The 14,820-nt window shown below is 40.2% G+C and overlaps 1 protein-coding gene across 1 annotated transcript in view; it reads left to right on the top strand.

The window, feature by feature from the left end:
• Positions 1–14,820, top strand: part of LOC127416510 (adenylate cyclase type 1-like) — an 83,364-nt gene that overhangs the window by 49,064 nt on the left and 19,480 nt on the right. Inside the window, exons 9-14 of the mRNA XM_051655918.1 lie at positions 1,765–1,959; positions 6,449–6,546; positions 6,810–6,894; positions 9,999–10,088; positions 14,056–14,309; positions 14,419–14,545. Of these exons, the coding sequence (XP_051511878.1) occupies positions 1,765–1,959; positions 6,449–6,546; positions 6,810–6,894; positions 9,999–10,088; positions 14,056–14,309; positions 14,419–14,545 (849 nt within the window). The remainder of the gene's footprint in view (positions 1–1,764; positions 1,960–6,448; positions 6,547–6,809; positions 6,895–9,998; positions 10,089–14,055; positions 14,310–14,418; positions 14,546–14,820) is intronic.

Raw genomic sequence — 14,820 nt, 5'->3', positions numbered from 1 at the left:
CACGTTTCAGCGCCTTATGGACAAGTTCTTCAGACCGCACAAGGCATATGCATATGCAACACCTAGGCGGGACTCACAGCCAACCCGAAGAAGTGTGCAATTGGGCGGGTGGAATTTAGGTATCTGGGGTTCCACATGGGTCACGGGCAGGTGCATCCACAGGTTAACAAACTGCAGCGATCGCAGCCTGCCCAGCGCCCAAGACCAAAAAGGAGGTAAGGCAGTTTTTGGGGCTGGCTGGCTACTACCGAAGGTTTGTGCCTAGCTACTCTGATGTCACCAGCCCACTGTCGGTACCTTACTAAAAAGGGGGCTTCCGATCCGGTCCAGTGGACAGAGTCGTGCCAACAGGCTTTCCTTAAGGTAAAGTCCACACTGTGTGGGGGCCGCATTTACATGCACCTGATTTTTCTCTCCCCTTTTATTTTGCAGACTGATGCATCTGACAGGGGGCTGGGCACAGTGCTCTCGCAGGAGGTGGGAGGAGAGGAATGGCCAGTGCTATTTATTAGTCGCAAGCTCTCCTTCAGGGAGACAAAGTATAGTACCATCGAGAAGGAGTGTCTTGTGATTAAGTGGGCTGTTCTTGCCCTCCGCTACTACCTGCTGGGGCGGGCCTTCACCCTCTGTTCCGATCACGCTCCTCTGCAGTGACTCCACCGCATGAAGGATACTAATGCGTGATTCACCCATTGGTATCTGGCTCTTCAGCCCTTTAATTTCGAGGTGATCCACAGACCAGGGGTACAGATGGTTGTGGCTGGCCGGATGTTGCCCCGGCCTGAGTCAGCGGTGGGGGTATGTGGCATGGGGGGCGTGGTCATGTGTTGGTCTCCGGGAGAGCGGTAAGGCTCGTCACCTGGGTCGTAATTATCTCTAATACCTGTCTCTCATTATAGTTATGGCAGAGGGAGACCTCAGAGAGGGGAGAGAGTGACCAGAGAGCATGACAGAACGAACCGAGAGAGTGTTTAATATTTAGAGTGCTTTCATTCATTTAAAAACTATTTCCTTGTTATTGATGGTTACTGTCGATTGTGTGTTTAAGGAGAAGAATAAAAGGACTGACCTTGAACTTGCTTCGTTGTCTCCTCACTCCTCCATTGCCCACAAACTAAGATAGATTACAACAATAATATTAATAATTGACAAATAAACCATGAACTTAAAATAAAGCTTATAAATATTGGTTTCATAAAATGGCTACAACAGTGATCGTCAGGGACATAATTTTATGTTTCACTATATTTTCAGAGTTTGGACATGAACTTTATTACCACCTGCTGGTGGAATCTCCAAACTGCAAATGCAGACACAGATATTACACTTTGTGCTGAGAATAGAGGTGTTTCTAAAACATCTTAGCACAATGACCTACTTCTCAGGAAAATAGCAAATTGCTCTTTGCACCACTTCATTTACGAACAATACACCCAAAGTGTGTGTGCATACTCCCACAGATAGCGCTAACACTCCCACTATGCCCACTTGCAATTTACGCTGGCACGAAAATTGCCCTTATATTTCGCTTAGATCATGAAAATTAGATAAGGCGTTGTGCACAGTTGTTGCACGTTGCGCTACGCCTAGTGCACTCACGAACATAAAGCCCATTTTCATACAAAATGAGGTTGAGTACATTTCTGAGTGAACTGTTTCTTTCATCTCTGTCCTTATAAACTGATTCTGTTGCAAAAAAACAAAAAACAAAACAATGCATGATGTATTTCAGAAATGTGACAGAATTTTTCAATGGGTTTCTAGAGACGAGCCCTGCGCACAGCTTCCGAGAAACTGCGCAGTCGGACTTCATTTTCGGCAGGCATGGTGCAGAACTCCCCCGGGACCAGAGTGAACCGCTACATCGGCCGTCTGATAGAAGCACGACAGACAGAGTCCGAGACAGCAGACCTCAACTTCATTACCCTCACATACAGAAGCAGAGAGCGAGAGCAGAGTGTGAGTACACACACATACACAAAGGTGCAGAGGGAATGGATTATGGACAGTGATAGACTGGACATAAGGTGCATGGGGATATTTCACAGTTGGGACTAGGGATGTCAAAAGTACCTGTACTACCAAGTCGATACTAAAATAAAAAAAATGTCAAGATACCAGTGTTTCTGCAGTACTGGTTGTACTGACTCAATTTGATACCCGCACACCATCTGACTGACACCCGACTGCTTCCTAATGCTCACACACAAATGTAACATTTAAAAAAAAAAAAAAAAAAGGAATGCACAATTAATCAAATTAAAATTGTGATATTGCTTAGTGTAGTTATTAAACAGCAAAAGGCTGCAATCTTCAGCCAACTGCTCATACACTGGAAACTCCAAACACACTAAGAATCATGCACGATGTATGTGTTGTTTCAGATGATAGAGCTGAACACTCATGCACTGTGAAGCTCGCAACACATGTAGAATATATATTTATATAATTCAGTCACAGCATTTGCACTTTAATGATCATACTGGACCATGTAGCGAATGATAGTGAATTGTATATCCGGAGTTGTGAAGCTTTCGTCAAAAACACACGTCAAAATAAAAGCTTACATTAAAATAAAAGCTTGATTAAAAATAAAAGCTAAATGCCTGAAATTGAAGAAATTGTGACAGAAATACATTACAACTGTATAGTAAAATGTAATATTCACTCTAGTAATATAATAATAATAAAAATTAAGCAATAAATTACAAGCGAGAGTGCTGTTGTACTGAATAAAAGATTGGTAAATAAAAATGCAATGGTATGTAGAAAAGTAATTGTTCTATTTTCATTTATTAAAAGTTTTAGGAATTAATTTTATTAGTCACCATTTTGATGCTGAAATTAAATTAAACTTTAAAAATTCTACGGAGCCCTTTAAGTGACCTTTGCGGAAAAAAAATAATTAAAAAATTGTCGCACAAGCACGAGAAACTTTCCCGTGTGCACGAGAAAATGTTCGCATGCTCAAGCGTTACAGTTGCCGATGTATATTTAGCTGTTGTCCGTTTATGTCATTGTTACAGCGGATTGGAATTACAGTGGTGGGAATTTTGGATTTGATGTTTATCGCTATTTTCAAAAGGTTGCAACATGGAATAAAGGCCTAAATACAGTGTATATATATATATAAAAGTAATATGTTGTTATACAAAATGAATATAGAACAATGTCACACTGCTAATACCAGAACATACTGAAGGCAAAGGGTAAAAAAACACTGCAATGCTCAAAAATTCACAGGGTAATCTTAACAGTAATCATATTAACATAGATACACATACACATACATTTGACAATTATTAAACAGCTTACATCCAGTGAAACACCATATCTATAATGTGTACAGGGATTAGGGTTTGTGTTGTGTTTTGTTGTTTAATGTTCGTTAGGTGCTGTTAATTCATCGTCTCATATTGGTTTAATGCAGGGGCGTCCACATGGTGCCCAGCTTTATCCAAAATTTCAAGATTTTGTAATCCTCCAGATTTCCACTGATGAAATACCATGCAAAAAGAACGATGCATTTGTTATAGGACAGGTATCAGGTTAAATACTTTGCTCATGCATTCGTTCTCGATATAATGTCCCGATACCATGCATTGTACAAATAAGTAGAGTTGCCATTGTGCAGCGCGAGTGTCCTTGCGGAGTTTATTGAGCGCACATAGCCACAGAAGCCGAGCACACTCTCCTAGAATGTCTTCTGAAGCTCTGGGAAGTTTAATTAATTGTAGTGATTTGGTTTGTTCTGATGTTTCATTGAAACATGAACAATTATTCACGGACTTCTCAGCACTATTTGAGAGTTAGAACAAAAGAGAGAGTGCTCAAAGCACTCGCTCATCTCTTGCGTAACCGAAGAAAAGGGAGTGCAATCAATAACAATCGTATTTGTAACACAAGTAACAACAGAACAGAAACTATGATTGAATTACTGATAAATAAACAGTAATTCCTTTAATAGCAGGAAAATTTAACTTATTCTGATTATTGTTATGCGTCACACCAAAAACTGCTTGTGCTTTGCAGTGACAATGAATAGACGTCAAAAAATTAAAATGCTGAATCCAATGGGTATTGAAAGTTACAAGCTCTTCAATGAACTTTTCCATAAAGGGGCGAATAATTGGCCACTGGATTTAATTTTCAGGGGCATTTTTAATGTTTATAAGGGCATTTTTTTCTAAACAAATTAAAATGTACATTGTCATTCTTTTATTCAAAACATATTTTATTTGATAGTGTGTAATGCTATTCTTGAAGTAGAATTTTAAGAACTGTCTCAAATGGTATATAAAAAAAATAGAAACTAGGGCATGTTTTTGCCCAAACATTTTGAAGATAGGGTACTTTTTTGTCACTTTTGGGGGTATTTTTGCCCCGAGCCAACCTTAATTTCTGACTCTGCATCACTGTTCTATTACAAGTCTTTTTAGTGAGAGAAATATCCTTTATTAACACAAAATGTAATAAAACTTGCATAATATTAGGCATACAATATAAAGATGATGCAATATCTAGCCTTTTTTATTATTATTACAACGATGCGGCCCACTACACCTTATTTATCTTTGGATCTGGCCCCTGTAGAAAAAGTTTGGACACTCCAGGTTTAATGCATTATTACATGTGTTACCTCAGGATTACTCTGAATCAATTTACTGTAAATTGCCACATACAAGGATTATCATAAATACTAATAAATGGTGTATTATCCTTTTTGGTCAAGTTTAAAATACATCTCTGTCAATTCATGCACACCCATGCACTCGCGTTCTCCATGAGATGGCGCTGATGCAAAAGGAAATTAGATATTCATACACTGGAAATTGTAACGCATGAGCACGCGAACGTTTTCTCGTGCGCACGGGAAGTTTCTCGTGCTCACGCGACAGTTTTCTAATTCACATGTAAAAGTTTCTCGTGTGCACGCATAAATCTCTGGATTTTCCCGCAAAGGTCACTTAAGGGGCTCTGTAGAATTCTGAAGAAAAAAATTAATAAAATGGAAAAATTAGGATTTAGGGAAAAAAAATTTTTTATATTATTTCAGTAGGGCCCAACTTAGAAACACTTAAGAAACATAAGCCATTGAGAAAAACTTAAAGGAAACATTAAACGAAACAATATTAGCATATTTTTGCTGTGCATCATTAGGCCGGCCCATTTGGGCTGCAGATGCTGGTGTATGCATAGGCAACATTTTGTAGAGCAGAACGAGACACAGTTAACGTAGTAATATTTAATGATTTTTCCTTTACATAAATGTCACTTCACAGATGTAGCATGTAAACATTTATTATAAAGTGTATTATTTTCAAATATTTTATTAAACGATGGCCCGATACGTATCCACAGAGGCCTGGGCTAAGCCCTGAATATCCATTGACCCTAAAACCGCCCCATGGTTGACCCTTGCCTAAATTTAGTGTGGTTTTATTGTGTTCCCATGTTTACCCGACAGCTAATACAAACACATGATGATATTGACATTTTTGTTTGGAGGACAGAATTCTCAGAAATTATTATAATTTTAGAGGGTTTTGTACTAGGTGTTTGAAAGCAACATACAATACCACTGCTAGAGAAAAAAAAGTATAAAAACAAATACAATATGTAATTGGACTTTTGACTCAAAACCATAAAATTACTGAGATATAGCCTTTGTGTCAACTTCCCTATGTGACAACTGGCCTCGGTCTTCCATATATTATGGGGGATAATACACTGTGATTTTGTGATGGCAGTCCCGTGCTGTTTTTTTGTCTCAGCCCATCCCTGTTTATGGGTAAACGTGTATACAGCAGTAAACGATCAGTGGCATTAGCAGTAGTGACTTGCCGAAATGCGAGGGAGAAGGAGTGAAGAATTTCCTCACATGCACGCCACATCCCCCGCATTGTTCTGTGGTGCTTCGTGACTCCATGTCTACTCTCACTTTCAAACTCCTCTCTACCCCTCATCTTTATCTCTCTCTCCTCTCTCATTTGCTTTGTTGTCTCTTTCTTTCCTCATTCCTCACTCCTTTCCTCTCCGATCCCTCATGTGAGGCATCCGCCCAACCTAACAGAATGGGGGCAACAGTAATGATTTGGGAATATCTGTCAGACGCACAACATACCCACATTCTCTCTTGCTTTTTCTCTCACGTGTGCAGGAGCTCACGGTAGCTTTCCCTGCTCTCTGTGGGATAATGACATTGCATCTGGCTGTTGTGTAGAGGGGGGATGCTGGTTTTTATACTCACATAAAACTGACGCACAAATCAGTGCATTGCATTGATCTCTCGCAGTCTGCACTGGAATGACACAAACACGCGTTCTTTGTGACACCTACAAAAGACACAACCCAGCACATGTTCGCATGCACACAAACATACACATGTGGATCTACTAAATGTGTAATTGCTGTAATCTATCAAACTGTCTCTGTCTCTCTCTCTCAGTATCAACAAGTGTACGATGATGCCTTTATCAGCGCTGTGGTCATCTCTCTCGTCCTCACTTCATTTTTTGCAGTCGTCTATATTCTCATCATTCCTCAGTACGTAACACACACACATGTTTGTTTTTCTAGCATTGTTGAGACTTTCCATTGACCCCCCCCCCCCCACACACACACACACATGTTTACCTGGATAACTAAATATGCCCCCTTGTAAACAAACGGCCACACACCTTTTCTTTTTCTGCTAGACACTAAATTGATCACACATTTCATGTCCTCAGAGGTCACTGCAGTGCACAACACACACACTCATGCATAATCATTTGCATTTAATCTCTCTCTGTCTCTCTTTCCTGTAGAGGTCTTCTGGTTGTGATTCTGCTGGTTCTTTGTTTGTGTTTCCACACTGCAAGTGTGATGTACCTTCACATCACTCACATGCAGGTAACACACACTCACACAAGGTGATAATAAAGGCATTCTTTATTTGGCTTTATTTAGCAAGCTGTCATAGGCGTGATAGCAGCGAGTGCATTTGCAAACTAAACATTGGTTTTAGCTGTTTAACTTTATATTTACTGGTGCTTGCTGAGACCAGCATCACTATTACCATTGCTCATATTTAGTTTTAAGGATTTAAACATCCTGTCATGGTTCTGTCACTCTGTCAGTCTGGGTTTTTGTCTGACAGGACCGTGGCATTATTGTCCCATGTCTGTCTTGTGTTTCGTTGTCTGTCTTTGTGTGTGCACACTGTTTCGGTTGTATTCCCTGCCATGTGCTCTTCGGTCTGTCATGTTTCATGTTGGGAGCACGGTGTCTGGATCCTGACTTCCTGTCTGGTTCGGTTTCGGTCTGTGTTGGGATCTGGACACTCGTGCTCCATGTCTGTCTGTTATTGACTTGGGTGCATCGTCAATAGTTTGTCTGTCTCTCACGAACACGCCCAGGTCGCGAGCTGTCTATATGTTGTGCTGAGGTTCAGTCACTTTGGTTTGAGTTGTCGGGGGTGTGTGTGGCCGAACTCTCGCACAGGTGTCCTGTCTTGTTTTTGTCTCCTGTTGCATGCATCACGTGTCGTTTACCTCGCGATGTACACTTAGGTTTCGTTTAGTGTGAGAATGCATGGCATCACTTTGTTTGCCATTGCTACGCATTCTCTTGTCTTGTTTGTCTGTTGGCATGGGCGTATATTGCCTCATTGTCTTGGTTATGTGCGCTTATGCCATTCGGGTGTTTTGTTGTGTTGTGAGAGCACGTGGCTTTTTTTTGTATCTGTATCGTCACATGTCTCTCTGTCTTACGTCATACCCCGCCTCCTTGTTTGCTTATTATTAGTTAATTTACCTCACCTGTCCACTGTTAACCCGTTTGATTTCTCACCCTATTTTAGTCTCCTCGTTTTTGCTGTCCAGTGCCAGTTCGTCTTGTTTCCAGTCTTGTGTGCTCATTTTCGAGTTGGTCAAGTTGGTTGGTCCTGTTTATTATTTCCATCCCTACCTCGGTCCAGTCGGTCCTGTTTCTTGTTTCCCCTGCCCCAGCCTGGATTATATTTCCTTTGTTATTTCCCCTTCGGGGTAGTTTATCTTTATTGTTTTTCCCTCTTGTGGTAGTTTGAGATTTTTTTTCCTTTATTTTTTGTATTTGTATTGTATTGTATCGAACCAGCCTCACATTACCTGGCCTTGAGCCACGATCCGAGGAGTTGGCGCCAGGGCAAGCGCCCTTTTGGTGTTTATGCCGAGGCGCTCCTCAATGCAGCTCAGGGCTTGGGTTATGGTGAGGCCGCCCTAATACATCAGTTCCTGTCCGGACTTGAAGAGCCAGTTGATTGGGAGATATGGGTTAGACCTGCAAACTTGATCCTCCTAGGAGGTGGTAGATCGTGTTGTTGAGATAATGGAAGAAAGGTTCCTACTCGGGCTGTGGGAACCCAACTTAGACACTCCCACCTCCCAGCCCCTGGCAGCTCCTCAAGAGTCGCTCACAGCAGACCACCAGGAGGCAGAGGCTGTCACTGCAGCAGTACAACCCTCCGTCCGGAAGAGGTGGAGGAGGAGGAGGGCACCCACTCCTCAGTCGCTGTCAGCGCCCACGGCCAAGGAGGCCATTCCCCTGCCACTGTCAGCACCCACAGCCATGGAGGCCGTTCTCCTACCGCTGTCACCGCCCATGGCCATGGAGGCCGTTCTCCTGCCACTGTCAGCGCCCACGACCACGGAAGCGTTCCTCTGCCGCTGTCAGCGCCCATGGACATGGAGGCCAATTCCCTGCCGCTGTCAGTGGCCAAGGCCATGAAGGCCGTTCCCCTGCCACTGTCAGTGCCCACGGCCAAAGAGGTCATTCCCCTGCTGCTGCCAGTGCCCACGCATGCCACGGCCAATGATCCAGCGCCACATTATGTTGCATTGCATGCCCGGGTTGTGAGCTGTCTTCATGTTGTGCTGAGGTTTGGTCACTTTGGTCTAAGGTGTCTGGTGTGTGTGTGGCCGAACTCTTGCACTGATGTTTGCCTCGCGATGTATGTGCAGGTTTCGTTTAGTGTGAGACTGCGTGGCATCGCTTTGTTTGCCGTTGCTACGCATTCTCTCATCTTGTTTGTCAGTTGGCATGGGCATATGTTGTCTCATTGTCTTGCCGATGCGCACTCATGCCATTACGGTGTTTTGTTGTCTTGTGAGAGCACGTGGATTTGTTTTGTTTCTGTATCTCCACGTATCTCTCTGTCTTACGTGATACCCCGCCTCCTTGTTTGCTTATTATTAGTTCATTTACCTCACCTGTACCCTGTTAACCCGTTTGATTTCTCTCCCTATTTTAGTCTCCTCATTTTTGCTGTCTAGTGCCAGTTCATCTTGTTTCCAGTCTTGTGTGCTTGTTTTCCAGTCGGTCAAGTTGGTTGTCCTGTTTATTACTCCCATCCCTACCTCGGTCTGGTCGGTCCTGTTTCTTGTTTCCCCTGCCCCAGCCTGGATTATATTACCTTTGTTTTTACCCCTTCGGGGTAGTTTGTTCATTGTTTTTCCCCCTTGTAGGAGTTTGAGTTTTTTCCCTTTTATTTTTTGTATTAAATAAATTTTTAAAAAAATGTAACACTTTGGTCCTGCCTCTGCATTCCTTGACACATCCCATAAACCTAAGTTTTAAACTATGGCTCATAACTTGTCCTGTACCGTTTGAGCTTCGGACATGAAGTATACCTCAAATCGTGCGTCCTATAGATCAGAATATCATAGAGACTTGGGGGTGGGCTCTTTTGACTTGGTCAAATAAGCAACCACCTAACAACAACCCAGAACACCCCATCAAACACTTAGCAATGCCCTAGCAACCACTCAGGTGGATATTCTAGCAACTGCATAGGAACATGTTGAGAACCATTCGCATTGAAGTGCTCTGGCAACCACCCACAACACCCTAGCACTGTGGCAGTGACTTTTGTATAGGCAAGCAAAACTCACATTTTCATACAAATCTAGTTGTATGTCTTTGCTCTGCACATTCACTGAATTGTGTGTGTGTGTGTGTGTGTGTGTGTGTGTGTTTAGTGCTCTCCTGACTGCCTGACCCTGCAGATCAGAACGGTCCTGTGCGGCTTTCTGGTGCTGCTCATGTACTCCGTGACCCAGGGGTGTGTGGTAAGTTTGTGTGTACAGTAGCAGAGAGTGACTATTGTGCGAGTGAGGGGGATGCTTACAACACTGACTAAAAAAATTAGCACAGAATATGTGTTTAAGATTTCACCAAGTTGGGCCATTGACAGATTCAGTTCATTATCCATTAGACCTTGTGGTAAAAGTTTATTTAAAGCCTGCACATATGATATGTTGTGAAGGTATTCACAATGCTTCATAATACACTTTGTAATGCATTTGATCTTTTTATAAATAATTGTAATCACAGTTACTATTTATTACAACACTTAACCTATATGGAGTAGTTATGTCCAGGAGTATGGACAAATGTATAATAACTAGGACCGTAAAAGTTAACACATTAGCACATGTGATTTTAAATATGTTGAACACATAAAATGTTTTTTTTATTTCATTAATGCATTTAATCAATTTGATATTATAAGTGTATCATTCTGTTCTCTATGATTTGTTTATATATATTTTTCAATTATAAAATTTCATAATTATAAAAGTCATAGAACCTCAACAATTATGAAATTCCACCCAAAATCGAATCGCACCTTTTGTACATGCACGAATGTGAAGGGCTTTGGATGATCAGTGGCAAAACATCTTTATTAGGTATTAAAGATCAACTGCAAAACATCTTAAAGCTAGACTATGAAACTTTTTTGTTTGTTAAAAAACAACAAAATGTTATTAATGAGAGAGTGCAACAAAAATCCATCTTCCAAACCATGTCTTAATTTTACCCAAATACACTTTGATAAACTTATAATAATTATTTATATTTTAGAGCTGTCGGGACGGATTTCGCAGGAAATTGCATACATGCGTCATTCACCTGTGTGTGTCACGTCATATCCGTACACAGAGAAAATAAGCTCCGGCTACTGTAGCGCGTGTGTGGGAGTAGCTGAAGCTGAAAGTTTGTCACAACGAATGAGAAAAATTGACCATGGATCATTCAGAACGGCAAACCTCCGGGGAATCACAGGTTGTAAAAACAAAGAAACTTCTAACAGAGCACAGTCTACAAGCAAAAATGGAAAGCGTCAGAGTCGGTAATAAAACCCGAATCAACATCGGCTTGGCTTTTCAGAGGTGGCGACAACTCCAAGATCTGAAAGGATTTAAAAGCGACCCAGAGATGGCTTTTATCTTACTCAACAGGTAAGATATTTTATTGATATGGTTTATGGATAGTTGTGTAATCACACACACACACACACACACACACACACACACCCACGTCTGTGTGGGAAAACACGGCAGTGAAAACAATAATTATACTGTAATCAGTGCAGAATGTTTCACTTGCTAGCACACGTATGTATTTTTCTTTATAATGGCAATCATTTATATAAATAAATCCTTTTGTCTTAGGCTTGCCAAGGACATGTGAGTCTTGAAATGATGTTGACCACTGGATGGTAACAATGACAATCTATAAATTAGTTACTACCGTGGTCTATTTGGCCAGAATATCCTGCAGTTATAAAAACTTTACAACTTTTGACCATATCAGACTAGCATTCGTTATGTCTAATGTAACGAACGTTGCCTAACTTTTGCATGTCATTTATTTCAAAACATCAATGTTTCCAATAAGTCAAAACAACAGCATAAGATATGGCACTTATCTGCTCAGATTACATGTTTTCGGATATCCGTCTTTTCCTTTCTTTCGTTATTTATTTGTCCATTTGCTCTGATAAGATGTCCTGTATCCAGTGTACACCGGTGCCTCGAACCACAATCATCCATGCAGAGGAGCAGAGCCAGCATGACTTGCGACATTACCAAAACAATGTTCTTCCGCAAGACACATGCAGTTTTATTTTTTAACTGCTAAAGGACCAAAAGTTACATAGTGTAGCTTTAACTACATATTAGAAATAAGAAAAATTATGAGAGGATTCACTTAAATATTTTAATCACTTGACAGCCCTAATTGTAACACATGATGACATATGATATGACATGAAATTGGGTGTTGATCATGTGACATAATACATTATACTCCTTAAAAGTTTAAACTAGGGCTGTCAATTTAACCAGTGATTCAGTGCAATAAATTAGGGTACAATGAGGCTAAAGGCACCTCTTAAGGAAATTGTGCTATTTCTGGTCACAAAATGTGTCATGGTAAAAAAAAAGGAAATATATATTTTGCATATTGATGGAGCAACATCATTTGTGTGAAAAGAAATAAAAACAGAAGGCTGTTTCGATTAAAATTCCATTAAAATAAAAAAAGATGGTGAGGGAGCCTTTTACCCCACACTTCGGGTAAACGGCTTCCACACTTGGAATAAAAGGCCCCCAGGGTGGTTATACTGATATAGTGTAGATTCCGGGCCAATAGTTATAGGGCACAATTTGTCAACTAATGCAAATAATTGAGACACCAAGAAGCTTTTTAGAGTAACAAATTAAGATGATGCTTACTCAAAATAACTACTTCAGAAAAAGTCAATCATTTCCTGTTAATTTCCAACACATTTGGCATTTTATTACATCTCAAGTATTCTATAAACAAACTAATCTCTATTATGATTGGATGAGTCAATATGTTCAGAACAAATCTATTTGTCTCACTTAAAGAAACAACAACAACATGCTTAATAGGGGCCTTGCAACAGAGGGGCTTTTTACCCCAAATACTATCTGTTAACTTATTGGACAGTTATTGAAAAATGTTTGATTATATGACCTGAAATAAAGCTGACATAAGTATTTTGTCTCAAAAGAAATCTTAATTTCAGGGATTTTCATTAGCTACATACTGTAAATATATAGCATTTTAAAAAATATTAAAAAATTAGATCAAATTGCCTCAAAATCAAACTTTAGACATTACACGCAATAGTCTCATGGAAGAGGAAAATGTTCCAGAATATAGTGATACACAGGTGTTTAGGAAAGTGCTGTAGTAGTTTTTGTTGCTATTTAGTGTTTTGGGAGAAAATAAAATCAATGGAGCCTTTTACCCTGCGAAGCCTTTAGCCCCGTTGTATCCTATATTTAAAAAAAAAAAAAACGAATTAAAAACATTAACGCATTTAATCACGCTCCCGACCATAATAAAGACTTTTCCTACCATTGGAGCAATTCAAGCTTGAAGTACCACATTCATGTTTTTATGAGTCTCAGTCAGCAGGGGGCAGTAAGCATAACTTAAGCTGAACAGACAATGCCCTTCTGTACCACAGCAGACAACTCAAGATGAAAATGTATTCTTGCATTCAAACACAGCTGGACGGAGCACAACTCTGAATGCGGGGGTCTCCAGGTGTGTTTTTCTAAGTTTCAAACTATGTTTTATTTGACAGCATTCTAAAAGCGCTGTGTTTATGACGCGATGCAATCAAAGTAAGATGCTTCAAAAGCATCCATCTGACACATGTGTACATAAATACGTCCTTAGAAAAGCCTTTATAAAGTCTACCTCAGACAGACTGATAAATTCAATTGGAAAATAGATTTCTTTGGACTGTAGGCCAGTGATAGGATTGTGTTCAGTGAGATAAAAATAAACAATATAATGCCTTTTTGTATGGTCTCATCAATGCTTTTCTTGTCTGCCACAGTAATGTAATGTATTTTAATTATGTGAATTATATTTCTTATAATATATATTTTTATAATAATATAATTATTAATTAATTGTGATAAATATGATCAATTAATTGGCATAGAATAGCAAAAAAAATAATAATAATTGATTGACAGCCCTAATTATAATGTATTATAAAAGTGGTTACAATTATTCTAAAAAAAAAAACAATGTATCACAATATGTATTATAAAGTATTTTGAATGCATTATAATGCTTTAAGAATAACTTTACAATACATATAGGATAGATAGTCTCAAAGTGCTACTGAACTTTTACATTTTGAGTGTCTAATCTAATACAATTGCATTTAAGTATTTGAATGTGTATGTTGCTGTACCTACACAGGTGGGATGTGTACCATGGTCACTGGAGGGGAACTCCAGTGTCTCCATGGTGATGGTCGTCACAGTGAACGGGACTGGCGTGGGCTCTGGGGTGTGCAAATACACTCCATACGTATTTTTATCATGTGTGATGGCATCACTATCTGTGGCGCTGTACCTACGTGTGTCATCACTACCCAAGATCCTCCTGCTTATCCTTCTCAACATTCTACACACTGTCGTCTTAGAGACCAGCGGCTATCGGGAGGCTATGGGGTAAGTCATTCTAAACACGAAGATTATTGGGATGCGTAGTTTAATATTTATCCATTTAATCTGCCGATGATTTAAGGGGTGTCGTCATACTGTATGTGTCTGTATGTAGCGGTGGATTCTTCCATACACATGGCTATGACCCGGTTCTGGCAATGCTGTTGTTTTCTGGAGCTCTGGTGCTTCACTGCAGACAACTGGATCTCAAACTCCGACTGGACTACCTCTGGGCCACTCAGGTGGGTGCAAATATGTGTGTGCATTAGTGTTTTAGGGTCTTTGTGTATGTACTTTATGCGTGTGAGTCTTCTTATGGCTAGGATGCATCAGCATTTCTACAGAGTTGGAACATTTGTCATTCAAACATCCCATCTATACATACCTCTTCCCTTGCATGTTTGTTTATTAAATGTGCGAGCAGTCATTTTTTGTTTGTGTTGCTCTGGCAGATATGGCAGTCGTCTTGCACTCATACTGACACCTTGGGGTGTAGCTGCAGAATGCAAAGGCAAAA

This window comes from Myxocyprinus asiaticus, chromosome 25 (genome assembly GCF_019703515.2).
Source record: "Myxocyprinus asiaticus isolate MX2 ecotype Aquarium Trade chromosome 25, UBuf_Myxa_2, whole genome shotgun sequence".
Classification (NCBI taxonomy): domain Eukaryota; kingdom Metazoa; phylum Chordata; class Actinopteri; order Cypriniformes; family Catostomidae; genus Myxocyprinus; species Myxocyprinus asiaticus.
The sequence above is the reverse complement of the archived record's forward strand: the minus strand, read 5'-3'. Positions and strand labels throughout refer to the sequence as shown.